The following is a 26,698-nucleotide window of genomic DNA, read 5'->3' on the forward strand; positions in this document are numbered from 1 at the left end:
ACCGCAATGCCGAATAACAACCCTCTTCGCATATATCCATTGGCCAATACCTTACCGTAGTTCCCAGCCAACATCCCGTCCCTCACCCACCCTCACAATCCTCCATCCCCCTCTCCTTAGTAAAACACCCTGCAATCCACAGCCTCCCCCAAATCTACCTAAAACAGCAACCACCTCCACACCCACCATCATCTCACTTACGAATAAGCAAAAAAAAACAAGCACCGTAATCAACACATTGCCCCATCAAGCAAGTACACGCTGCACCTCTATCTGACCCACAAGGGGCGGGGCGGGCGCGTATACCCAAAACGGTCATCGCGCGCAAAACCGACTGGGGGAAGGAAAAAAAGAAAATATGATTCAAGTGCTGTAATCCACGGCTCCGTGTCAGAACGGTGCGAAATTGCCTAATGCGGGGGGTAATGCAAGGTCCCGTTCGGGAACGTCGTGCGATTGCGATAGAAGGGGGGGTAGAGAGGGTCTGTGCACGGTAGGGCGAGTGGGAGGACAGGAATCGATGGGGGATTCCGGATTTGGAAGGAAGCAAGGAAGATGTTGAGATTGGAAGAGGAGGGGGGGGGAAGTAAAAAAGTAAATGGTTTTGATTGAAGGGAGGTTGAAAAGGGTCAAGTGCTATGTAGCTATATAGTAGTGAAAAGAAGAAGAGAAGTAATAAGTTGGTGTCAGATGGTAAATCTGTGACCCAGGGTATAACAACGAAAGTTACTTAAAAAAGCAAAGGCTCTACAAGCTATCATCATATTCATTTGAGAAAAAAAATCAAAATGTAGTCCTCGGCATATTCTTCCGCCAGAAGATTGCCTTTGCCGCATTCACGCTCTTGGGCGGGGGATCAAACTTGGGTGCCGCCTCCTCGATTTCCATCTGCTCGAGCTTCCGCTGCGAGTTCCGCTGCAACTCCCTTTTCAGCTTGCGCTCGTCCTTCTTGCGCATCCAAGTGGCCCAGAGACAGTAGCTTGCAGCGAGGATACCGAGACCGCCGATGACGCCGCCAATGACTGCGCCAACGAGACCTTGGCGCTGCCATTCGGATTGATCGGGGGGCTGGTAGGCGACGGGGACGGATTTGGGGCAAAAGGTTACGGGCATGACCACGTTGTTCTTTTGGATGGCTTCGGCGAGGTAGAAGTAGTTGGATTCGTAGTCGGCCATGAGGTAGACTTGGCCGAGGAAGGCGGTGCCAAGGTAGAAGGGGGTATTGGCGTCTTCGTCACGGTCTTGGATTGGGGTGATGTTTGATGCGTTCATGAGGACTTCTGGGGGTAGGGTGACGGTGAAGCCATCTTCGAGGACAATCGTAAGGGTACCATTGAAGCTGTTTTTGAGCCTCAGTGAGTTGTCGTCCCATCTGTTGTCTTTTTCGGCTCCGAGGTGCTTGATGAAGTTTTGTGTAATCTGGTAGGGTAGAGAGAATGGAAACTGCTCCGTTGTAATCTGGGCTTCAAAGTCCCCAGGGCGCGACTTCATGTCGGTGAACACTGTATTGTCAAAAAGCGACGTGTTTGAGTTGTCAGCCGTCCCAGTGATGATGACGTCCTTGATACGGACACTCATTGGGTTTATGTTGGCTATGTTCATCGCGTACTTGTGTGGCTCGCCCGTGAAGCGCCCAGAGTCATATCCTCCAAAAACGTTGCTGCCATTGACTACACCTCCAGCGCGATCAAATCCATGACCGATGTAGAGAGAGTATGTTGATCCAGCAGTCACACCCTGCGCCACAAGGTCCCGCAGTAATGTTGACGAAGCGCCGACGCCAACTCTCCCTGGACTTATTGATCCTGACTCTGCAACCTCGATGGTCGAGTTTGGTACAAGTGTTTGTGTTGCTCCGTCCGTTTCAAAGTAGTGTGTGTAGAGTCGAAGGGTCTCTTGACCAAAGAATCCCGAGAACTTGTCCTGGGCTTTGTCTAGTGTCTGAAAGTTCTCCTCTTCCTCAAACCTGCATCATATGTTAATCGGTGTAGTGATCACAAAGAGGAAGCAACATACGTTGTCGAATCTCGAAAGTTGAAGAAGCCGCCTGTGCTTGTTTCGCAGTTCTTGAGTGTTGTGTTGTCTTTGCAGTAGTTGCTGGCTGCAAAGGAGGTATGGTTCTGCTGTAATGATGGCCAAAGACTGTTATTCTGTGCTGGTGTTCCGAGCCCGATGAACGATCCATACTGGAAGACTGGAGAATCATGAACGGCCCGCTTGTGTATATCGACATATATCGGCTTCTTAGTGCAGTTTGATGCAACTGTTGACTGAGCCAACAGCACAGTTGCAGAGAGGTAGAGAAGGAAAGACGCCATGACGAGTAGTGAGAGATGCTCAAATCCAGTGAGCTGCAAGTCAAGGAAGAACAAAGTACGATGCGCTTATAGCACCGACCCACGACAAGAATCACGGAACGTCTCAAGCTAGAGCCTTGGATGTACTGCAGGAGATACAGCGTCTTTGTACTTCATGCCCTGATCAATCTGTACCTCGACACACTAAGACGGGGCTGGAGGCAGTTGACCAGTCGGATGCGGGGTCAGCTATTCTTGCATGCAGCAATATCCACCATCCGGCTCTGATTGCGCATAGCTGCATTCTTGCGCTGTTCCCGGGCCCGCACGGATCTCAACCGCTACAGTGAGCGCCTGCTGATGCTGTTGTGGACATACTACGACCTTGGGAGGAGTGGTGTCAGCGCTTCGGACAGGGAGATGACATTAGGAACAACGATAATCCCCTCCGATGCCCAGGGATTGTAATACAAAGACGTCGATGATTGGACTCGTCTTGTAGGCTTCAGACACCAAAGATAGCGGGCGTTTACAAGATGTAGTCGATTGGACACGACGTTCTCGCCAGCAACGCAAGCGCCCGAGCGCACGGACCACAGTGCAGGTGTAGACCGACGGCTATCTATTCTTATCCTCGCGCCTACATGGGTCTTGAATACCAGAACCACAAGGTTTGCGTATGCGCCGAGCTAATCTGTAGGTAAAAGGCACTTGAGCTACTACATCCCGGAGATGATCATTTCCCTCTGTTATTCCCGATCCGTGCATTCCTGCACAGCACTGTACTTCCTTGCTTGCCAGGCTGGTCGCTCTCAGTCGCCTTTGTATCTGTATCCATGTTGCCTGCCTTCATGCCCGGATGACTGTCATCACGTAGTGTACGCGTGGTTTCATCTGTTGGGCCCTGGCTGATTGATGACTCTCCCCCGAAATCTGACTGTTACATTTTTCGTGCCACGAGCACTTCACAAGTGATGCCTAAGCGCTTACGCAGTTTGCGCAAGTGAGGGTGAACGCGTCATGGGCTCTTGTCTAGTTTTATGTGCAGAGCGACTTGGTGCCATTCTTTCTCAACTATATACTTTGGTATAATACGTGGAAATATTGTAGAGACAATCCACTAAAGATAGGAAGTGTATACTGGCCTGAATATGAACTCCGGTGAATCGCCTTTTGATGACATGAGCATAATAGCCACCGTACCCGATATAACGCCTGACATGATTTGCTTGACGAATACGTGCATGTCATATCTCCAGGCTTTCCCGACACGAGATTCTTGTTGAGACATGCACCATATTTCTACTCTCGAATCCCCAATCTAGCCACAATACATCGGGAGGCTATGTCATGGTGTGATGTGAAACGACATCAGCGGCAAGATATAGAAGCGCCCAACACCATGCTCCGTTTCCCGCTGTACTGAAATGATGACTAAAAACAACCCAAATGCAGCCGATAACACTGTGCGCCAGACATGCTCGAGAATTGGTTGAAGATAAAGCAGACCAAAAAGATTTACTGAAATGGGTGAAAAAGACCAGGCGTACTCATGAATTGATGAGTACCCACCGCTTTTCTTTCTCGGTGGGGCCTACCCTTGCAGCAACAACACTCAGGGTATTAGAAATGGCGTCTTTTGGCAGTTTCGGAAAGGCTTTCTTCAAAGACTCAATCATACCGAGCTTGGTGAGATCTTTGCCTTCAATCTCCGCCTTGAATGCGGCAAGTTGCTCGGCAGGTACCATTCGTTTGGCCTTGGCTGGTTTACCCGACGTACTTGACGCAGTGCTCTGAGGGCCATTTAGGGTGTTGAACAAGCCGTTCATAGTGCGCTGCGTGAGGGGTGCTTTGGGTGGATTCATGGCGCCATTACTGGCTGTTTCTTTGTTTGCGGTGGTGGGAGCGGGGACTGCAGTTGCTGAATCCGGCGCCCAGTATGCGGTAGAGAAGGGATCAATCGACCGCATCTGCGGATCCAGTAAGAATTCCATCTTGAATTCCTTGAAGTCTGTACAAATGGCGTCAGATCCGTCGTTCAGCCGAGATACGCTCTCTGCATCCTCCCAGCATAAGCCAGTGCTAACGGGTACCAGGTCGCCGCTAATGAGTCCGCGTTTTAGTTGTGGATCCTCTTCATCATCAAGGAAGCCATCCATATCGTCGTCTGCCTCATCTTCGTTGTCGTCTTCACCGTCAGAGTCCAAATCTTCGCCTTCCTCGGGCTCATCCCACTCAGCTTCAGAATCGTAGTCATAATCGGTATCCTTTCGAACTCTTGATAGAGGATTGCGTGCAAGACGAGAAGCCTCGGTGTGAGTGTATGGCCTAGTATATGTTCCATAATAGGGCGGGCGTACGTCCGTGCAGAAATGGATATACTTCATGGGTATCTCTTTCAGTATCTCTAATGGATGCCGTGATGCTGCACTATTCGTAGAAGTGATATCGATAGGATGGTCAGATGAGTTGTTGACGCATTCCACAATTTCCGCAATTGTAGCTGTCCTGTGGCCCCGAACATTTCGCTTTGGAAAGAGTGACACCAAGGCCTCCTGCGTTATTGGTTCCGAATACGAATCTTTTTGTGCAATAACATTCTCTAGTCGGTTTCGAGCGGCTTCTAATCGTTCTGAACCGTTCAGAAGGGCATTCGTCGGCGCGAGAATCGTGTGTGCAGGTATGTTAAACGGCAAGAAGTAGCGTTCGTAGTCTGATTTCGCATCCTTGACGATAGTCTTCTGTGGGGAGGGCGGGATCGAATTAGTACTTGCTCCAGATCTGTCTGGTAATGATACGGAGGTTGTGGGATTCTGGGATGAAGCTACCACAGCCTGTCCCGGGCTTGTCCCTGCCTTTGGCTTTACAAAGAAAGCGTTCAGCTTCATCTGTGACTGTTACCGAGTTAGCGTTGCTCAGTTTAGTAAATGTAGCACCGGGAAATAACTCGGCGCTGCAGTCAGAGAAAGGTGTTGCGGAACATGGCAACAACATCCTTCTCTGTTCTCAGTGAATGTGGACTCACCCGTGCCTTCTTTGCCTTTTCCTCCTCAAGGCGTTGCTGTTCCTCCTCTTTTATGCGCTTCTTTTCATCACGCTCCTCGTGCTTTTTTCGTTTCTCCTCTGCCTTAAGTTTCTCTTCAGCTTCCTTTTGTGCCTTCTTCTCTTCCCGTGCCTTAGCCTTCGCTTCCTTTTCAAGACGCTGTGCCTCTTTCTCTTGAGTAGTCAGCCTTCTCCTTTTGGCTGTTTGCTGTGTGCTGCTCGATGTGGCGACATCTGTGTTGGAAAGACCATTACCGTCGGTAGACTTGCTGTTGGGTGCGGTCGAACTCAATGCGCTACTCTTTAGAGGCGATGGTGTTTGAACTGAGAGTACCGAGAGGGGTGTTGAGGCTTGCGAATTGGTTGTGGACTTGGCTGGTGTGATGGGAGGTTCGACTTCATCTTCGAGCGGACGCTTCTGGGGAACCGGTGCGACGGGGGTGGGGTCCTCCATTTTTGGTGATGAGTGTTGTGATTTCGAATTGAGATTCTTTATGAATTGTATCCCTCTGAACAAATTGTGGCCCAAAATGGATTAGGTGGGATGTGTTACGGTTGAGAATAGGATGGCGATTGCGGGCGTTGAGGTGACGCGAAGGTGGAGGGCGCGACGCGACACGCGTGGAAGGCGCGGCTAAGACCCAGGGTGCTGATTAGTCGATTACCGCACTCTTCAGGGCGAATAGTGCCTAGATTCCTATTTGGGAATAGTCAATATGCGTGAAACTCTAACGCCAACATCTCCCTTTTTCGGAACCTATTGAAAAGTTTTAAAATTGAGATCGTGGCACAGGACAAGTATAGAGATTTGTATTGGTGTACTGAAACGATTGGGGTGGTTCTCATCTTTCGTGAACGCGGCTGCAGGCGTCGTGCCTTCTTGTCGCATGGCAGCGCACCGTCGTTCTTTCCTTCAGATCACTCACTCTAAGACTCAGATTAATTTTGATCATGCCGCATTTCATTTTCTCTTCACTGATCTTCTAGAAACTAGTATTCATCTCTATTTTAACTTGCCGTATCTTGTCAGTGGCCCTAGCTATGGACGAAGACGACTTTGAGGACCTGCTCTTTGGAGACCCGGGCACGCCAATGTGTCCAAGCGACATCCTGCTCGATGAATCTGACGACGATATTCTCTTCTCTGCTCGGGACGCACAGTGTCACGATTGGGAATCGGTATATACCATCAGTTCACCTACTGTTGCTGGTGTACTACCTAAGGGGCACATACCCATGAACAGTGTAACCAATGTTTATGAACAGCATGGCTGCCATATCGCTGAAGCCGCTCAGAGCCCTGTTCGCGACAGGTCTTTGCGTCCCATTAACCCTGGGGAATTGCAGCTTACTCACTTATAGATATTGGGTGATCGCTCGCATTGAAGCTATGCTAGAAAGAATCATTGACGGTCTTTTGGGACAACATGAGTCTCTTACCATAACCTTGAAGTCCCGTGCAGCCTTTTCTCGTAGAAATGCTCCCAGCAATGAAGGAGATGAATCAATCCCTAAGCCCAAAGAGCGCGACATCAACTTCCCAGGCGCCAATGCTCAGGAAGCTTGGAAATTCAGTCTGTATCCTCCTGTTTTTCAAAGTGAGGACTGACATTCTCAGCTGTGCTGTTACGAATTCTGGAGCTCATTCATGGTAGTCTCCTCGACAATACCCTTATGACCAAGCGGTGCTTTATTCTGTCTCATTCATAGAGAATACAATCTGACAAGAAATAGGGACCTCTACTATCGACATCCCGATCTATTCGTGAAGCAGTCCGTTGTAGATCGATACGTAGATGATCTTGCATGTACGTTTGACATTACTAGATCACAACTGAATGTGGTGCGCAATGTCCAGAGATGGCAATTTGACACGGCTAATGCTTGGACACCAGACTGCTGCTGCGAAAGGCTTAGTGGCTGGAAACTTCAAATTGGAGCAAGCCAACAACCTATTTAATGGAATGAGCAGTAGTGAGGTGGGGTCGAGCATGTCAGTTGCGTTACAAAAGTCTAATTCTATACTAGGGCCAGCTCATTCCCGTCGTTCGTGACAATGATAGTTGGGATTTGACAGAGATCCAATGGATCCTCATAATCGAAAAGGAGGTACGTTCAGCTCTCTTACATACTCTGAGTTGAGGTATTGATGGAATGTAGGCGACATTTCGGTCGTTGATTAGATCAGTGCAATGGAATACGTTGGGTTTGCACGGTGTAGTCGTAACTGTGAGTCAAAAGCGCACGTTGTCAATAAGTGCTAATGACTAGAATAGGCCAAAGGATATCCCGATGTCGCATCCAGGCAATTCCTGCGCCAGCTTGGGACCAACGCACACCACATTCCCATGTTCGTTTTGGTAGATCTTGACCCTGACGGGATCGCCATTCTGTCCACGTACAAATATGGTTCGTACCGCCTTATGCACGAAGACGTTGCACTTATGAATACATCCGCACTGTGTCTGCCCAACGTCCAGTGGCTGGGCGTAAAGAGTGACAACATGAGTCCAAGTCTGGTAGGCGAGGACGGGACAGAAAGAAAGATGATACATCAACTACAAGGCCTAATGAGGCTCACAACGCGCGACCGCATTAAAGCAACACGAATGCTGGAGTGGGATCTGTGTGCAGAAGATGGATTTGAGCGAGGCTGGAGACGGGAGTTACAATGGATGCTCATGCTAAACGTCAAGGCCGAGATGCAAGTACTCGACGAGCTACCTGGCGGATTGGTGTCATGGCTGAGCGACCAGCTTGGGGATGCAAAGGATCTACTAGTAACTGCTACAAAGATCGGCAGTGACTGTTCAGAGGACGGTATGCTCTTCTAAGGGCATTGTGAGGGCTTGTACTTCAATTGTTGATCGTACACGGCCGTTTGGAGGCTACCTGTCCTACTTACCTGATATCTTGCAGAGGACTTGTGCAATACCTACCCTATTCGCTGGAAGTATCATTGATTTATTCGGCACAAGACCTCAAAATTACAAAGGCGCCAATCAGTCCCCGCATCGGTCTGGTCCCGTCTGCGAACCTACTGCAAAGTAGCGCTGATGAAGTAAGCGTTTGTTATGAGAAGCGGTTGTCCAATAGGATGTGAGCCGTGCCGAATACCCTGCCAAGACTGGCGGTCCATGTCGGCCAACGCATCATCCTTCTCAATCACTGCAGGCCACGTTCAACAACTCGGACGGCACGCAAAGCGGGCCTACAATGCATTGACCTGCAGTTTAGAAACAGAGCCCACCATGTCCGGATCCGCCGCCCTTCCAAACGACCCCCGCATTTCCTTTCAGGCGCCATCGCTGTCGCAAGGCTCCGCCAGCCACTCCAGCTGCGAGCAACATGGCTCAGCTACCACGGAGTCGAATGCAACCCCGCAGCCATTGACGTCTACAACAACCACTAAGCAGTCGGTGCCCCTGGGTGTCTTCTCGACCCTTTTGGGGAACAACTCCACATCCACACTCAGTGCCCAACCCATCTTGTCGGACGAGGCGGTCCCGGCCATCCTCATCCACGCCCAACCCCCGGACACACAAGAAGGCCCTTCTGACCTCACCGCGAGCTTATCATCAGTGCCCAGTGCGACTACCACGCTGACCAACACGTTGCCACCGACTCAGTCTGCCGCCCTTCGCGCCCTCAATGCCCCCGCCTTCCACTCGTCTCCTTCCAAGAGCAAGTCTGCAAAGTCGACATCTAGTCGAACAACTGTCACTAGTCAGCCTGTCGTGGTACGCACGTACTCGGGTTCACGGCATACTTCTCGCGCTGGGTCAGGGTTCAACACCCCGCGCTCTTTTGCAATGAATGGAAATAACCACACTTCAGCCCTGTCAGCCGGTCTGGCAGGAAGAAGCGAGCAGCTGCCCTCTGCCGATGACTTTTCCTTCTCGGCAATCCTACGTGCTGTCGACCCTGAGATCAGAGATGCGATTGATGCTATTGCTGAGATCTGTGCCAGGAGCAGAATGAGTCTGGCAGATGAATACGACTCACATCTCCCCCCACAGGGCGAGATCACTGGGACGGGGCCAGGCTGGGCTGCTAGCACCGGAGCACTTGTAGGACGTGGTCGGTTGAACAGAATCAGCCAAGGATGGACCGCCGCAGACAATACACTGATGGCTGTGCCTGAAGCCAGTAGCTCTAGCGAAAGATTGGCACAAGAGGGTAAGGCAGAGAGCAACAAGAAAAGAAGCCAATCAGCATATGGCAGCTTGAAGAGTGTCATCAGTGGTGGCAGTGGTAAGAGAAAAGCCATTGATGGCGATACCTTTCGCGAGCAAGAGGCCAGCAGCTCGAAGCAAGATGAAGTGCAAAACCGGGGACCTCCTTGGGCAGTCCACACTTCAACCTCATCTTCCCATCCAGCCATTACTCTCGCTGCACCTACCGCCTCGAAGCACCTCTCCCTCGACACATCGTCTACTATGCAGGACAAGATCGGTTTCCTCGTGCACACATCAGACATTCGGGCTCAAAACGAGGCCCTGCAAAGACCTTCTTCACGCCAACGCAGACAAACAATACGCAGCCTACCATCTCCACGAGCCCGTGCAGGTACACTGGGCTCCTTGAAAGCATGGCTGCCATGGCCCCGCCCCTCCGATCTCAATCACGATGCTCAGCAAGAACTGGCAAGAGCCGAGGACCGACTTCGAAGAATGTTAATGTCGCCACAGAATCTTGGCAAAGGTAAAGCCACTGTCAGCGTTGTTTGATGTGTCAAGCGTCTGGGTGGACTGTTATCTAAGCAAGTAACGCTTTTTTGTTTAAACGACCAGTAAAGATACCCAGAACATGGAATTAGCCAGATGAAATATACAAGAAGAGGGTGAACCAAGTTGTACATACTGTGGACTCTTTTTTTTGGATACATAGGAAAGGGAGGTACCTGTTGTACGAGCGAAACAAGTAACAAAAAAAAAAGAGAGAAGACAAGAACTAAACCCGAACTCCCTGGAGGAGCACAAACTTTATGACTTACGCCCCCCTTTTTAACGAATATCACGACTGATGAACCAATATCGAGCGAGGTTTGGAACTCCTCCCCATGACGTTTTCTTTTGTTTGGGTTTTGGCACGGCAATGTTTTTACAAGTAAAGAATACAAAGAATGTTTACTGTATGTTTTCTTGAATCAAGTTGCTTTGATCATGTGCTTCTTTGTCACGAGTTTGGGATGAAGAGTACATAATTGAAAGTTCTAATTACGTCAAAGAAGACAGAACCCCCCCCCCAAACGATCAGTACATCATCCTTCGTAGTCATCCTAAGTATATGCCCTGCAAAAATAAAGAAACAAGGCGTAAAAGCTCAAAGTCAGAAGAGTGTAGATCTCAAGTGTATTCTCCCCAAGGAGTGGAAAATCTCAGTACATAAAAAAAACCACCCACCCCGGCATGACCGAATCCCAAAAACAAACTAGGACAAACAAATGGATCCTAATCATGCAATTCCTAGTACCCCACCCTTCCACCCTTTCCAAAAGAATACAGAAGAATAAGTGTCAGATGAAAGAAAGGAAAAAGGGGTGAATAAGCCAATTGCCATTCTGACGCCAAAAATAATGCAACAAAAGCTCGTCTTCTCTTCCTATTCTCGGAAAGAGCCAGACAGAGCAGAAGAGAGAGAGAGAGAGAGTCGCCTAAACCATGTCCCCCATCCCCTTTCATTCCCATTTCATCACCGTCCACATGGCACCACTCCGCCTCCCCCAGTAAATTCTACATTCACGGACAAAAAAAAGACGCCACAAAAGACAGCAACAACAGCAAACAACAACGGATGCTCTCCCAAACCATCAATCTACCGTTCGTAGCCAGAATGATCCGACTGTATCGGCGGTGTAGACGCTGGTTTCCAAATCTTGACGCGCATGTCGTCGCCGGCCGAGGCAAATGTAGTTGGGTCTTTGGGGTGCCAGGCTACGCTATTGACGCAGCCGGGGTGGGCATCGAGGGCTTCGATGAGGAGACCGTTAGAGCGCCAGATGTATATTCTCGAGTCTAGACACGCAGTGCTGTTAGCAAGTTGTTTGGTTAGGACAGAGATCAGATTAATGGAGCTTACCCTCGCTGCCGCTAACGACAAAATTCTCGTCGGCACCGCCAAAGGCAGATCTGATGATGAATTGTTTCTGAACGTGCGCCTCAAAACGTTGGATAACGTCGCCGGTGTCGATTTCCATGAGCTTGATTTGATCGGGACTCATGCTGACGAGCATGTGGCGCGAGTCCTGGCTGATCATCACACTAGTTAGTTTGACATCGTCGAGCTGGAACTCTGCAATCTTCTCATAGCTGACAAAGTCAAAGACTACTATTGAGCTCTCGGTGATGATCACGAGGCGCTCGCCGTTTGGGGATACGGCAATGTCGTTTGCGCGGAGCCTTCCGCCGTCGTCGCAAAAGTTGTGCTTGAGGTCGCCATTAAGATCCCAGATTCCACAGCCCATGCGGTCGTCTTGCGATCCGATGATCACGCGTGTGCCGGAGGGATCCCAAGCTGCTGTTGTGCATGGATAGGTAAAGTCGCTAATGCATTGTATGCATGCACCCGACTAGGCAGGTTAGTTTAGGCAAACTACACAGATGCATTCATATCGTACCTTGACGTCCCATATCCTCGCAGAGTTTTCTGGTTGCGAGCAGCATGTCACAATCTTGGTGTCATCCGGGCTCCACGCAAGATGAGTGACGCCTGAATCTCGGTGTTCGTCTAATTGGTGTAGCACCCTATATGTGCTCGTTTCGTAGATGATGATTGTGCAATCCTTGCTTGTCGACGCCAGCTTGGTGCCATCATTCGAGTATTGCAAAAACCACACCTCGTCCTTGTGATGTCTTAGATCAAGCACGGCCTTTGTGGGGAAATCGTCTCTCTCGCAATTGTGATTCAGGTAGAGCGAGGGTGATGCGGCTGTGTTATGGTACAGACAATTTGCAATCCAGCTGTCTTTTACCTCGTCTAATAATACGGCTAGCCTGTGTTCTGGAATCATGACACTGGGTGAAATGGACCCTGTAGGGTGTTAGTGGACGGCCTTGGCATTTACCTGCAATCACCAACTTACTCGACAGATCTGAAAGGAGATGCATTCGCGACTCGCCACGAGCACCATCCCACTGAGCCTGGTGTCTCAAATCTTCAGCAGATTGGCACATCATAAAACTAAGCGGCTGTCAGCACAGGTGCAAATGCGGAAACAGGGCAGAGCTGAAGACTGACGCTGAAAGAGCGTGTAACCTGCCCACATCTTGGTGAAGCGGCGTCAGCTCCTGTCGGAGAACTGCAAGCGCTTTTGAAAGGTCTCTTCGCTCCAGCAGTTCCAGATACTTTTGCTGCTTCAACCAAAACAACATAACCTCCCGATTCGCACCCTCCGCAAGCGTCAGACCCGCAGATTGCCGTGAGCCCGACTTTGGCCTTGACTTTCCCCACGGCTTTCCATACGAAGCATCCAAACCAACGCCGCCTCCGTTATCATTTGCATTTGAGCCAAATAACAACTCTTCCGCCTCTTCCCAATCGCCGTTCAAGACCGAGCTCCGGAATGCCGCAACCGTGGGGCCCTCGAGCTGAAAGCCGCTCTCTTTACACAATGCGCTTGCTGCATTGTGATATCCCAAGTCGGTCAGACTTTGTATGAGTATCCGCGTTACTTCTTCCCTGTCGTGGCCGAAAAAGGTCGCGGGAACCGATGCTCCTCCGTTCGCTACCGGACCACCATTCGTGTAGGAGCCGTTGCTCTCAGTCCGGGTGTGGGAGCTGCCATTCGCATGCTTGCCCAGCGGCGACCTGGGTGCCGAGGATTGTGACGAACCGTTGGTAAAGTTTCGCGAGGGCGATTGTGATGTCTTTGAGTCGTCGTTGTCAAGGCGCATGGTCCCGTCGAGTCTGCGCCTGCGCTTCGAGGTGTGGCGGGTTAGCCTGCCTCGGTCGGTGCGCGAAAGAGGGTCTTGGCCGCCGTGGTCGTTATGATCGTCGCTGTCGGAGAAGCTGTACCTGCGCTTTCCGGCTGGGGCGCGTTGGGACGGAAGGATGTTGGTGGTAGGACCGGGGACAATGGAGGGGGCAGAGATGACTGGGGAAGTAGAAGAAGCGGGAGAGGGCGGAGTGGATGGGCGGTCGGCGGCGATTGGGGAGGGAAAGTCTGGGGAGGTTTCGTCTGCCAGGACGAAGGCTGGGCTTGGTTTACCCGCAGATGGCGCGGAGATGGATTCGTGGCAACCTATTGCCAGAAGGGGGCTTTGTAATCCGTGGCTATGTAGCGATCATGAATAGGCTCCGGAGTATGGATGGGTAGTATGCGCAGTGTGTAGACTGGCGTGGGGGTGTGACAGAAGAGGGGGGGCAAGAGAGAGAGAGAGAGAGAGAGAGAGAGAGAGAGAGAGAGAGAGAGCGATCGGGGTTGCGGAGTGAGCTGGGAGGGATGAAGCAGCAGGCGATGTCACGAGCCAAGAGAGATGGATGATGCTGCCGCCAGGGCCTGACTGTTGTTTGCGGATAGCTGGCTGAATGGAGCTGTGCCGGGGTTTGACACGTCGATATACGGTGGTGAAGAGGATCGTGGGCGCGGCGTGGAATTGTTTTGGTGTTTGGAGAGCAGGAGGCTGACGTTACGCAGCTGCTTGCTACCTGGGCGTGCAGCGAGCGGTTGCGTCAAGCGTCATGCGCCAAGTGGCAGTCACGACGTGTAAACGGAATAGCCCGACAGAAACTAAGGGCCAAACAGTAAGTCGCCAGAGTGTCGGGCAATCAAGTGTGTAGATTCAAGTGGAAAAGTACGCGGGCAACCAACAAGGTGCAAGGGCCCTGGACGATATCGGGTGGGTTAGCAGCAGCAGCAGGTCCCTGATGAGCGCCCGATAAGAAAGCAGGCTAGCACCCGCGTCCTCGAGTAACTAACTATCTTCTAGTGCACGACCTCACCTCACGCCCAACACCACGTCACATGAGGCCTCATTCGCCGGGACCCACCGACTAACCATCACATGCCATGAACATGAACCGCTAGGCCGCCTGAATCAAACTAGTTTCACCGTTCAATCCGAAAGAAGAATTGCATTACATTCTCAATTCCGTACTGCTACTACTGCTGCTCGCTGCAGCGCCCTATTCTAGTTCAACCCCTAGCCCCTCACATCCTCATCGTCGCATTCCCCTCCGCCCCATGCTCCTTAAACCAATCCAAAAACTGGAACATGCTCGCCTTGGGATACCTCTCCAAAGTCTCATAGTCGACATACTGCAGCCCAAACCGGACCGAGGTGCCCAGCAGCCACTCAAAGTTGTCGTATATCGACCATCCCCACGCGCCCGTCACGTTGACGCCGTCGACATGGATTGAGAGCAAGATGTTGTCCAGGTACTGTTGGTAGTAGTCCGCCCGCTTGAGATCCCAAAGTGCGGCGTTGATGTTGCTCCATTGCGCTTCGAATGGCTCTGCGAAGCCGAATTCGCTGACGACAATGTCCGGGATGGATGGGAAGAGGACTTGCGTGATGTGCTTGAGGTAGCGGCGTACGCCTGTGGGTGCAGAGTAGAACCACGACATGGCTGGGTCGGCTGCGGGTCCAATGGGGAACCCATTGGGAGCTATGCTTGCGGAGCCAGCGCAGTCAGGAAACGAAGGGTGAGAACGGTTGCTGGTGCAGGCCTCGAGGCCGCCGTTGACTTCAAAGGCTACAAACGACGAGTAAGGGTCGATGGCGTAGAAGTCACAGGAGCCCTTGATTAGGTCTTTTTCTTCTTGTGTGAACTCGGGCAAGAGGTCGCCAAGGGTGTCTTTGAGGGATTGTGGGTAGTCGCCGTCAGTCCAGCAACCCCCAAACCACCCAATGCTAAAGTCAAAGTTGCGTTGCCGGGCCACTTCGTCCTCGGGCTTTGTGCTGTTGGCCTCGTAGTAGTTGCCGCTGTTCTTGAACGTGATGCGGCCATGGCCCTTGAATTCCTCATGGTACCATTTTGCGACCTTGGCGTGGGCAAGCAGCGTGTAGTGGCCGCACAAGAAACGGGCCTCGATGCCAGGCCCGACTCCGTTGGGCGCCGGGTAGTACTCGCCGGCCGGGTAAGATGCGTATTGCCAGTTGCAGTACTGGGGCTCATTGATAGTGAACCACTCGTCGACGTACGCATCGTAGCGTGTGATGACAAATTTGGCGTAGTTGAAGAAGTCGTCCACAACGCGGCGGTCCGTCCATCCGCCATACTCATTGAAGATGGCGAGCGGAGTATCCCAGTGGAAGAGCGTCACCGAAGGGTGAAGGCCATTGGCATGCATAGTCGCAATCACATCATCATAATGTGCAACTGCCTCCTCGTTGACAGGCCCATTGCCAAAGGGAAAGAATCTTGGCCACGAGAAACTGGGACTAAAGGCTTTAATGCCCAGTTTTGCAAGCCGAGCAAAGTCCTGCTTGTATAGATAGTAATGCTGAGCAACAACATCACCAGTCGTGTTGTCCGCCACAAAATTCGGTACGCGATGTGATAACAGGTCCCAAATACTTGGCCCTTTGCCCTCGTCCTTGGCAGCTCCTTCAATCTGATACGCCGAAGAACTTAATCCCCAGACAAAGTTCTTGGGCAACTTTAGACCCTGAGTCTCGGGGTACCCAGTACCGACCAGGGCATGGTAGTAACGTGGGTCTGGCTGTGGATACACGGATGGCTCGGGAGTCGGTTCAACAGTCGTTGTAACCGTACCCGTGACCACAGGGCCTACTTGATCCCAGAGCGCCGCAAGTGCATTTTGCGAGTAGTCGGTTCGGGTAAAGGGAGTAGGTTGTGCAGAAGCATTGTAGCTAGAGGTGCTATATCCAGTAGGCTGAGCAAATGAAAGCGAAGAAGACCCATTGGCAGCAGCAGCAACAGCAATTGACCGAGCCAAAAGCAGCAAGCCAGCAAGAGACGCCAACCGGTCCATCTTGCAAAAAAAATAACCCTCAAACTTGCAAGATGGAAGAAAGGGGGGGACTCAGAAACAAAATGGCAGAAGGGGGGGATTGAGGCCAGTACTTGTATTACAAAAGTAACCTCGAATAACCCCCCACCGACTCTCTTCTTGTAAACCAGCATTTACGGAGCCCCGCGCCGAATCCTCATTCCTTTTCGGCATCTTCTCTTCATTGAATTCCTGCACCTCACCCCCAGTACGCTGGGGGCTCGGCTCGGCATGCATGGAAACCCCTCAGAACAACGCTCAAGGAAACCATATTTGGTACTTGTGCAAGTAAGTAGGCGTGCCGTCAAGCCAACAAAGACCAGCCGTTACCCAATGAGCAACGCAGCCAAGGTTCGCTTCCAAGCCCCTTTGCTGCGGCATACAAGAAGGCTTCGCTGGGCTGTGGAGTTAGCATAATACACGGGGGAGGAAGAACTTAGTATAAGACGTCATGGTTTAGAAACGGGAGAGTTGGGCGGAAGAACCGGGGTGAGGTTCCGTTTGGCCCCCCCGCCCACCGGCAACTTTATTGGTGGATACTTAAGTATTGTAAGTAGCCAAAAAAGGAGCTTTCTCCACCAAAGTTCCCCTTTGTGCAGAAGAGTTGCTTGCTTACCCGCAAGCAGTAGCGGGGGACTTTTCAAACTTGAAAGATGACGACCCAAGAAAATGCCGTGCCATGCCAAAAAACTTGTGGGGACATACGGCATGGCGCCGTTGAGCAAATTATCCTTTGCACATCTTAGCCGGTCCGTACCCCCGAAATAATGGTTCGGAGTTGTTTGGTGAGAGTTTTTTTGGTAAAAATGCACGACAAGAGTAACAAAGGTAGTTCTCTACCTGGAGCGGGGATTTACATAGCATCTCTCTGATTAGTGTCGTTCAGATACCGCAAGAACACTAGGTATATTCTATTCGCAGTAACTAAAATTCCGATTTCTAAAAAAAACTTGTGAATCCAATTTTGGGCGCATTTGTATTCGATAGGCTCGATGTAAGTCGTCAAAAAAAAATTGCCATTTAAGATGGTGCAAAGAGTCGTTGGGTATATATTGTCTCGCATCTCGGTAACAGGCAGTTCATTAGAGCAGTTCATTAAGAGAAAGACCTTTAAGCCTTGCGTTGCTTTTTCGCAGGTGGTTCTTGGGCGGATTTCCGTCCCTTTCCTACGAGAGCGCGAATGTCAACAGGCTCTTCGTCATCGTCATCGTCATCGTCATCATCGTCGCTGTCGTCCATGGCATCGAGGTCGGATAGCTCTTCATCATCCTCTTCCTCTTCAAAAGTAGCTTCTGCGATCTGTTAGCATCCGAATCGACAACTTGAGCATGCAACGTACTGTAGTATCTGATGGCATTGGGCCAGATGTCTTCAGCAATGATGGTAGCGACTTCGTCACCACCGGGGAAAACCTCAATCTCTTGGTAGTCGAGTGGGTCTTCATCGTCTTCATCCTCCTCATCGTCGATCTTCTCTCCTCGCCTGACCTTCTCAAACCTCTCCCTCTCTTCCTTTGCAGCTTGTGCTGACTCTTGCGCGCTAACCCATCGGTAGCCGGAAACAAAGGAGAAGAGACCGAAGAAGCTGATTGAAGCATCCGTGGCGGTCTCGATCATCTGAGCAAGCTTCTTGTACTCGGCCGACTTGACCTCCTCTTTCCTTGCTGCTCCATTGGTAGTATCAGCTGCCAACTTAGCTCTCAACTGGCCCAGTCTGTATGCAGCATCAGTCAGGCCGTCGGTAAGGTCCTTGCCCTTCTTCCAGTTGATCTTGACGGGCTCAGACACCAGACCCTGCCAGTCTCTGGTCTTGCGGAACCAAAACTTCTTCTCCAGAACCTTGTCCTCGAAGTATTCGTTTTCCGTAAAGCCAAGCCTGAGCAAGAAGCTGCGCGGTGAGCCATTGGGGTCATCCAGCTCGAAGCGCGAAACTTCAACCGTAGACAGGCACTCTGCGATGAGCTTTGAATCGGTGGGTTGGATGAAGCTGTCAATCTCGGGAGGCGCTTGCTCGAAGACTAGGGCCCAGAAGTGAGGGATCTTCTCAACAAGTTCGGCGCGCTTCTTGAACAGCGGGGTCTGGATTGCCTCAGCTTTGCGAACTACATGTATGTCAGCATTGCGCCCGTCGCATCGGTAGAAGCAGACGGAATGGGGCATCGCAAGGAGCGCTACTCTTGAGGAGTTGTTTTATGCAATTATGCGACCCCTTTCTTGATGTAGGAGGCAGTGCGACTTACTGATTTCTTCCTCAGCGTCCTCAAACTCGTGCTCAAGAGCCGCAAGCTCTTCGAAGCGAGCAGAAACTTCTTCGTGTGTATGGTCCTCCATTTTGCTATATTTGGAAAGGTACTAGACTCAGTGCCGCAGGCGTAAAATACTGAATGTGAGTTGTGGTTGAGGTTGGATCGTTTAATCTGGGAGCATTTCTCACAAAATTTCGCAAATTGCTGCAGGGATCTGGAGCTACTTGAATGGGCCCCACTTAAAGCGGAGCCATTCCGCCCCGCGTTTTTGTACGCATACTTACGCCATACATTTTGCTTGGCAAGCTCTCCAGGTAAAGGTATTGTGAAGTTTGACGCATGTATTTTCTTATGGTAAAACTAGATGTGCAGACATGAGCGAGAGCTAAATATCAGCTTTACTATGGATTGGTCGTACAGCCAAGAGTGGTAGCCGTAGTTGGTGACGTATGACTCCTACTTCTCTATATCACATCTCGTTTCACCTGTGGTAATATACTTTCTACACATTCACCATAAATATAATCCATCGAGAATTCTATACAGCACAAATCTAATCACCCTCAAGCCCTACATCCTCTGTCGCGTTCTCATCATGGGAGGTCTAGCCTTCGCAGATACTGTGGCGGACTCTGGGCAACCAATTATTGTCCCCCGACTATCTCTAGAACTGTATAAGCAACTTTCCGCACGCTATCAGCGCGAGCTAGAGACTATTTTCGAGAAAGTTGTTATTCCACGCGAGGCACCGGGCAAAGTAGACCATGGCGATATCGATTACTTAGTCGACGGACTCCGATCTCCATACACAGAGAGCAATGTCTGGGACCTGATACGCGATCTTTTTAAGGCTGAAGCCCACATACTGCGTGGCGGATCAGCTTCATACGCGGTACCGGACCCCGCGACGATAGGATTGTACGTCCAAGTAGATGTTGAGCTATGCGTAGGCCATGGAACTTCTAATAGTGCCGAGCTTTTCGAATGGACACGTTTTGTCAAGAGCGACTCTGATTTGCTGCAAATCATTGGAGTATCTCATCGGCCCTTAGGCCTCGTCTGCAACGACCAGGGCTTGCACGTTCGAGTACAAGAGATAGAGCCCTACAACAAGAAAAAGGCTTTGCTATTCTTAACACGATCTCCGGAAGAGGCTCTGGAGTTCTACGGTCTTGATGTGGCCAAGTATCAGGCTGGGTTCACGGATGAGAAGGATCTCTTTGACTGGGCATGTAGCGGGAGGTTCTTCGCTTGTGAGACTTTTCAGAGTCGCACTGAGAAACACAATGATCGAGCACGCCAAACGAAGAGGCCCATGTACCGGCGGTTTGTTGAAGAGTACATACCCTCACATGCGGGCAAGGGCGCTTGCAAGGCTTGTACACGGGAAGAGGTGCTTCACGAAGCCATCCGTGTCTTTGGAAAGCAAGCGGGGTATGATGCCATGATGGAAGAGCATCATCTCAAGACGGCAGAAGAAGAGCTCTGGAAGGAGATCAGGGAAGCGGTGCCTGTACAGAGTAACTCTCTGGCTCTCATCCTCCGAGGCTTGCGACGCTGGGTGGCTTTTGAAAACGGACGTCCCCTCATCGCGAAGGAGCCAAATCTGGCGGAACCTCTGGTGTGGTCCAAGTTTGTGTCACCCGACACCAGAGATGTCGTGCTAGCATGGGTGAAGGACAATTATGGGCAAGTCAAAAGCCTGGAGAAGGCGCGTGCAAGTGCATCCAAGGAGGCCGCAAAGAATATCCTGTAGTGGATAGCGCACCTGTAGGCGAGGAGGATGGTAGTGTCCGCTCGGGTCCGTATAATCAATCGCAATCGCGCACGTTTCTCGCTGCAAGCCTGCGAAATTTGCCGACTTGGTTTTCATGACGTAAAGGCATATCTGCTAAGCCGATGCTTCCCACGCGATGCGGGCCTGGTCGATGGAGTGGTGGTCCGACGTGGTTCACAGTGCAAATTTTCAGTTTCGAAGGGGTAATGGAAAGCAGTTTTGAAGGGGTAATGGAGTCGATTTCGAAGGGGTAATGCAAGCGCCTAACTGTGGGTCGCGGGCGTGGAGTGGGTTTGGCGGTCGGTCCGATCAGCAAGGCATGGGCCCTGGATCACAAATAATTTTTGCCTTTTTGGAAAACCATGTCGTCGACGAACATTGCCTGCGCTAAGATAACCTGCTATCATGCCAAGACCTGGCCATGTAATGTTTGCTATCTTGTTCAATCATGTGCGGTACCGGATCCTGCCGAAATTTTATACCATCCTGTCGTGCCAATTGAATTTTGATCATCAGACACAGGCCGTTGTGTTATCGTTTCCCCATACTGCACGCTTCGTGACACATCCGTAGCGTTCCTATCTGCGTCGTCGGTGTACTTGCTACCGGGAGAAGGAAGAAGAAAAAACTTGCCACAGGCCCAACCACGATGAACGACATGGACGGCTCGCTTCCAGAGCCCCAACTTCCAGAATCACACGTATTGATTGTTATTACAGGTACACGGCATTGGCACTTAACTTGGCCTTCATTTAACATTAACTTGGACAGGCGGCACAATATGCATGCGAAAGTCTGCAGATGGACTGGTCCCTGCCCGAGGGTTTCTCAAAGCTGGACTTGCACCTCGGCCTGTTTTCAATGATGGATCCTACCCAGAGCCTCTCGAAATTGTTGTCGACGACAAGGGTACGCGAAAGGCTGTGCAGAGTTTGAGGACTCCGGTCAGCACATATGAACGCCGGGTTCGATACTGTGTGCTGGAGTTTGAAAAACTGCTTGATAGTAGCTCCATTGACTCGACCGGCTGGGACCAGATTGCGCGTACGGTGCAAAGGAACTACCAACTATTCGATGGCTTCGTCATCTTACATGGGACCGACTCACTGGCCTACACGTCGTCTGCGCTCAGTTTCATGTTTCACAATTTGGGCAAGCCCGTAGTCCTGACTGGATCCCAAGCACCCATGATGAACTTGCAAACAGACGCCCAGGACAACCTGCTCAACTCGCTCATCATTGCTGGACACTTTATGATTCCCGAAGTGTGTCTCTTCTTCAACTTCAAGCTGTTCCGAGGCAACCGTGCAACCAAGATATCTGCAGAAGACTTTGATGCATTCGGCAGTCCCAATCTGCCGCCGTTGGCCACCATTTCCTCTACCAGGACCAATGTACTGTGGCATCGTGTCCATCGCTCCACCGACCTCAGCCCGTTTGCCATTCAGACGAACCTGGACACGGCACACGTAGCCTGTCTACGTGTCTTTCCGGGAATTACGCCTGCAATGGTGGATGCAGTCTTGCATCTGGAAGGGCTCAAGGGGCTCGTATTGGAGACGTTTGGAGCAGGAAACACACCTGGTGGGCCGGACAGCGCAATGACGCGATGCCTGGCCGACGCAGTGAAGAGGGGAATTGTGATTGTCAATGTAACACAGTGTCTGAGCGGCAGCGTTAGCGCGCTGTATGCTCCTGGAGCCTTTCTTGGGCGAGCGGGAGTGGTGTTTGGGCAGGATCTGACGTCAGAAGCAGCCCTTACCAAGTTGGCATACCTCCTGTCGCTGCCGGGAGCGACGCCCGACGAGGTTGCGAAGCGCATGTCTGTTTCATTGCGTGGCGAGCTTACCGAGACAACACGAACTCATTTCGAACATCCTTCGAGGAGCGGCGTACTTACCCCTGAGCTCTCCAGTCTCACGGCGCTCGGGTACGCGATCCAAAAGGGCGACTTGCAGGCGACGAGAGATATTATTCGAGGTGAGCCTCGTTGGCTACTCAACGATGCCGACTATCAGATGAACAGCCCAGTGGTAAGTGCATTTCTGTCCAGTCAGCATTCAAGTACCTATCTCTACTCTCTGTCACCGTGTTGCAGCACGTTGCAACCGGCATTGCTCGAGTTACATTGTGCCTGCACTGGGCAGGAGCCGGTATCGGAAAGAAGATGTGCAGTCGCGGCAGCACAGGCAGCAGCGTCCTGAAGGGGGGCGACGCGTCTGTACATGGCGGGTGTCATAGATAAAGGCATACGAGGCCGTCGGCACAGGAGAGAACAGGGCATGATGCACACGGGCTTATCGCGCTCAGCTGGATCCCGGGCTGCATGCGGCGTAGCAAACGTGTGTGGAACATTATTCTTCCATACAATGACGCGCAATATTGCGATATGGTGCTGACTATGAACGCAGCACCTGGCGGCAACCAGCCCCAACGTAGAGATTCTGCGAGATTTTCTGGCACAGGGGGCCTCTGTGCATCTTCGAAACCGATCAGGCAATACCCCGCTCTTCCTGGCAGCGGCAGCAGGCCTGGCAGACCATGTTCAGACACTGATCGATGCGGGAGCCCATCTTCACAGCGACGAAGTGAGCACGGCCAAGCTGTACGCATCGGAGGGCGACGGCAACGCTGAGATTTGGAGCCGTGTGATTGGGTGAGGGGTACATGCAACTCACATGGACGAGCACTGGGGGGGCCACAGTTGATTGTGGCTGCTTGCTGGCTGCTGCGGGCCCAGCGAAGGAATTGTTTATTTGATGGCACGTCGTCGGCAGGGTCTGGTGACGCCTGGGGTGAGGCCGATGCACGTCTGCGACGTCGACGGGAGGCCGGATGCGATGGGCGCATCCTTCTCGAGGAGGGGAGTAGGGTAAGCGGGTTGGTGATGGACGCGCAACAAACGGCGACCAAGGCGTGCTTGCTTGGGCGCGCCCAGACGATGATGGGTGGCCGTGGTCGTGGCGAGACTCGTGGGCTTCGACTCAACATGGCATCTGACAACAGTCGACAAGGACGGGCAGCCGGCGCTGGATGTGGGGAAGCGGACTGCAACGAATTTCCGCTTTGGAGATGCGAGGGGCGCTCGCAGGCCAGGGCCGCTAAAGAGGGAGACATCGGGAGCTTGTTTCAGTTAGTAAAAGAAATCTCTGTGCCAAGACCTGACGCCGTCATGTCCCTGGCTGCGTGCACTCGGAGTAATCCCGCCCCTGGGGGCTTCTCTTTGTTCTTATTACTCACCACTGCACAAGCCGCTGCGGGCGGTGGACGCCTCCGAACGAAGCATCGTCGACCTACATATCTACACATGTACATGGCTGGCTGTGCAGCCCTTGTCCTGCTGCCTCTTGACTCGCCCGCACGCCATGTCTACTATACCTAAGTATGTACATGCATTTGTAGCATGCTATGTACCATATCCAGCCATGTACGACTCCCGTCTAGTATCGATACGTCCCCCGCATCGATTCGCCGACTGGGTTGCAATCCTTTTGGATATAGTATGTACTATGTATGTACATTATTTTTGCTAGTAGATTCCAGAGGTGGAGCCCGCTCGTCTATGGATTAGCCTACCGAGCACGCCTCGCAGAGACCATGATAGCGCCTGTGCCTGTGTGTGTGCCTTTGTCTGTGTGTGCCTTTGTCTGTGTGTTGGGAGAAAAAGGGACAGAAAAAGGACAATGGCAAACATTGTTGCTTCGGCGTCTGATGTGGCAATGGATGGCAATATCAACAGCAACGGCAGTGGCAGTGGCAACGCAGACATGATATCCATAGCCATACCTGTCCATCCCCCTACCCTCGGCAGTGTATCGTTGGGGAACTGGCAGCCAGCGTCCGCCGGCACGTTTCGCTGGCGTGCGGTGCTCAGTCCCTGGCCGCGGTCAGATGGTCGCCATGTTAAGCGGAGCCTATTCGCCCTTGCAGGTGGACTATTAGGTAAGTCTTTTCCCAGCAATGCAAATGACGAGGGCTAAACTTGGCTGCAAGGTCATACGAGAACCGACTCAAATTCGTGCTTCTCCTGCTTCTCCGGCCTCGTCCAACAAGTACCGCTCCTCTGCCCCCAACAGCGTTGCGTCTGTCTACGTCAAAGGTATTGCCAGTCGGCCCGCCATCTAAACCTTAGCAATCGTCCACTAGCCTCGCCTATACCCTGCATTACCTGCCTCACGTGTCCCTCCCTCGATCGCACTATCAACCGCTCGACCCCTTGTGTCTGTGTGCGCGTGTGTGTGCGCCTTAGGGCCCGTCATAGTCTCCCCGCCGAACCCAACAACGGCTTTTTTCAGGTTACCACGGCCCTTACACAAACCCTTATCTCGTCTCCCTCCACTTTGCGCCCAGGACCGGCCGCTTCCCCAAACCCCAGCTGACTATACCCGGGGATCCTCGCGCCTTGGCCCTGCTCTGCCTTTCCATATAGCATCCAACAAGTACTCTTGTTCCGAAATCGCTCTCCTTCTGCCCACCCAGGACCATCCACTCACTTTCTCTTTCCGGACCCGCCAGAGCCTCACCGCCACAAACCCTCCTTTTCCCTACCCTCCTCACCTCCGCCAAAAACACACGAATGCAAAGGACAGTCGTTACCATCAACAGCAATGGCCGCCAATCGGCGAGCTTCATTCGCGTCGCTGCCGCACTAGGATGGCAGGTACGGGCCCAGATGCGAGACTTGAACGGCATAGTCGCCCGAGAGCTTTCTGAACTCGACAATGTCACCGTCTTCATCGGAGCCCTCGAAGACAAAAAATTTCTCGATGATCTATTCAAAAGCGCTCAGTGCGCTTTCATCAACACCACCCACTGGGGCGACGAGGTTGCGATTGGTCGAGCACTAGCCGATGCCGCAAAAAAAGCCGGAATCCAGCACTACATCTACTCGAGCATGCCCGACCACTCCGTATTTGGCCAAGGCTGGAAGGCACTCCCAATGTGGGCTCCAAAATTCACAGTCGAGCAATATGTCCGCCAGATTGGCCTGCCCGCCACCTTTGTCTATTGCGGCGCATATCACAACAACTTTACCGGCCTCGACTTCCCCCTCTTTCGCATGGAACATCAGTATGATGGCAGCTTCGTCTGGCAGGCCCCATTTCACCCTGATCAGCCACTCCCGTGGTTAGATTCGGAGCACGACGTTGGTCCAGCTATATTCCAACTATTTAAGGAAGGTCCACGAAAGTGGAACGGCAAGCGGTAAGCGTGTCCTGCATCTGCGTATCTTGGTCCACTTCGTTCGCCCGTTCCCCACAATAGTTCCATCAGGTGGTCTGCCATCATCAGTTGCAAACGTCAAATTTTCCACTGCTTGCGCACCCACTCATGACGCAGTCATGGTCGCAGCGAGCTTGCAACAGATGCGCCGCCTCTCTCTTTTTTGCTTTTTTTGAATAACATGCTGACTAGCTTAGGATACCGCTAGCGTTTGCATCCATGACCCCAAGACAAGTCTGCAAGGCTTTTAGTGTCGGCCTCAAGAGACCAGTTCGCTACAAGCGGGGCCCCATAATGATCAACGTTCCCACACCCGCAGGCTACCGGGAGCATCTCGCTGCACTCGAGTACACCCTAGGCGAAAAGGGCGCACCTTACTTTGGACCCGATCTCGAGCCGGACGTCCCCGCTGTCGCCTTGTCGTTGTGGGAGGGAAACCGTTCCATGGAGGAGTACGCCCAAGAGGTTTTCCCAGTGGAAGAAGCGGCCAATGGTCTTACTTGGATGGAAGAGGTAGAGACGCCTAGGAGAGAGATTGAGATCGACTTTGAACAGATCAATTGCTGACGATTTACGTCAATGTTTCAGGGCGAGCAATTCCAGCAACCCAGCGTCATTCTGGGTTTGAGCGAGCAGCTCAACCATGCGAGGCTCTAAATTCCTTCGGTTCGACATGTTCCTTAGTTCCAATGGCGTCGGGCGGTTGCATCTCAAAGGCGTCTGACCTCCCTTTTCCTTTGGAGTACCCTGGTAGAAAAGTGGTGCCAATGTGGCCACTGGATGCCTAACACGGAAGTACCGATACCCACTTGATGTTATCTGGCCATCTTGTAACCACACCTGCCTTTTTGTTGGAGCATTGGTGTTTGGGCTTCCTTTTTCAGCATGGGCGGAGTGTACTGCGTTTTTTCCCCAAACGGTGGTGATTTGCATTCCAACAAAAGTTAGCCTTTCTTTTTCTAATTCGTATGCCACGAGACGACTGTTCATGAGCGTGTTTGCGTAGGGGGGATGCATTTTTGGGTAGGGTTTAAAGACGGCAGCTGTAGTCAGCATATGGAAATAGATATTCACAATACGATCCACTCCACAAGACAACATAGAGGTGTATTGAAGAAATGGTCTTCAGAAAAAGCAGTCATGGTTCAGACACGTGC

The 26,698-nt window shown here is 51.7% G+C and overlaps 7 protein-coding genes across 7 annotated transcripts; 3 read left to right on the forward strand and 4 right to left on the reverse strand.

The window, feature by feature from the left end:
* Nucleotides 1–588: 588 nt before the first annotated feature.
* On the reverse strand, nt 589–2,318 carry PSV08DRAFT_221096 (aspartic peptidase domain-containing protein; the record flags this gene model as incomplete). Its single annotated transcript, XM_014226554.2, has 2 exons — nt 589–1,966; nt 2,017–2,318. 2 exons carry the CDS (start codon nt 2,316–2,318, stop codon nt 784–786), a joined length of 1,485 nt encoding a protein of 494 aa, XP_014082029.1. The 3' UTR covers nt 589–783.
* Nucleotides 2,319–3,738: 1,420 nt separating this feature from the next.
* PSV08DRAFT_200362 (chromatin assembly factor 1 subunit A-domain-containing protein) lies at nt 3,739–5,907 on the reverse strand. The gene is made up of 2 exons (XM_014226552.1): nt 5,323–5,907; nt 3,739–5,191 (listed from the first exon to the last, which is right to left on the reverse strand). The coding sequence occupies exons 1-2, from the start codon at nt 5,791–5,793 to the stop codon at nt 3,848–3,850; spliced, it is 1,815 nt and encodes a 604-aa protein (XP_014082027.1). The 5' UTR covers nt 5,794–5,907; the 3' UTR covers nt 3,739–3,847.
* A 473-nt stretch (nt 5,908–6,380) lies between these two features.
* PSV08DRAFT_409044 (uncharacterized protein) lies at nt 6,381–10,503 on the forward strand (the record flags this gene model as incomplete). Its single annotated transcript, XM_066093814.1, has 9 exons — nt 6,381–6,652; nt 6,702–6,927; nt 6,981–7,024; nt 7,074–7,255; nt 7,315–7,318; nt 7,403–7,448; nt 7,500–7,568; nt 7,616–8,159; nt 8,514–10,503. 9 exons carry the CDS (start codon nt 6,381–6,383, stop codon nt 10,067–10,069), a joined length of 2,943 nt encoding a protein of 980 aa, XP_065949345.1. The 3' UTR covers nt 10,070–10,503.
* Nucleotides 10,504–10,680: 177 nt separating this feature from the next.
* Nucleotides 10,681–16,278, reverse strand: PSV08DRAFT_388654 (glycoside hydrolase; the record flags this gene model as incomplete). The annotated part of the gene is made up of 6 exons (XM_014226549.2): nt 10,681–11,356; nt 11,421–11,910; nt 11,959–12,371; nt 12,424–12,521; nt 12,579–13,503; nt 14,559–16,278. The coding sequence occupies 6 exons, from the start codon at nt 16,276–16,278 to the stop codon at nt 11,157–11,159; spliced, it is 3,846 nt and encodes a 1,281-aa protein (XP_014082024.1). The 3' UTR covers nt 10,681–11,156.
* An 888-nt stretch (nt 16,279–17,166) lies between these two features.
* On the reverse strand, nt 17,167–18,700 carry PSV08DRAFT_288992 (nucleosome assembly protein-domain-containing protein). The gene is made up of 3 exons (XM_014226548.1): nt 18,536–18,700; nt 17,636–18,397; nt 17,167–17,588 (listed from the first exon to the last, which is right to left on the reverse strand). Exons 1-3 carry the CDS (start codon nt 18,624–18,626, stop codon nt 17,407–17,409), a joined length of 1,035 nt encoding a protein of 344 aa, XP_014082023.1. The 5' UTR covers nt 18,627–18,700; the 3' UTR covers nt 17,167–17,406.
* A 357-nt stretch (nt 18,701–19,057) lies between these two features.
* PSV08DRAFT_200375 (uncharacterized protein) lies at nt 19,058–20,539 on the forward strand. Its single transcript, XM_014226547.2, has one exon. The coding sequence runs from the start codon at nt 19,137–19,139 to the stop codon at nt 20,295–20,297; it is 1,161 nt and encodes a 386-aa protein (XP_014082022.1). The 5' UTR covers nt 19,058–19,136; the 3' UTR covers nt 20,298–20,539.
* A 428-nt stretch (nt 20,540–20,967) lies between these two features.
* PSV08DRAFT_178017 (asparaginase-domain-containing protein) lies at nt 20,968–26,108 on the forward strand (the record flags this gene model as incomplete). The annotated part of the gene is made up of 5 exons (XM_014226546.2): nt 20,968–21,037; nt 21,090–22,351; nt 22,730–22,906; nt 24,748–25,523; nt 25,739–26,108. 5 exons carry the CDS (start codon nt 20,968–20,970, stop codon nt 26,106–26,108), a joined length of 2,655 nt encoding a protein of 884 aa, XP_014082021.2.
* Nucleotides 26,109–26,698: the final 590 nt, after the last annotated feature.

This window comes from Bipolaris maydis (assembly GCF_028858645.1).
Source record: "Bipolaris maydis strain C4 unplaced genomic scaffold PSV08scaffold_5, whole genome shotgun sequence".
Classification (NCBI taxonomy): domain Eukaryota; kingdom Fungi; phylum Ascomycota; class Dothideomycetes; order Pleosporales; family Pleosporaceae; genus Bipolaris; species Bipolaris maydis.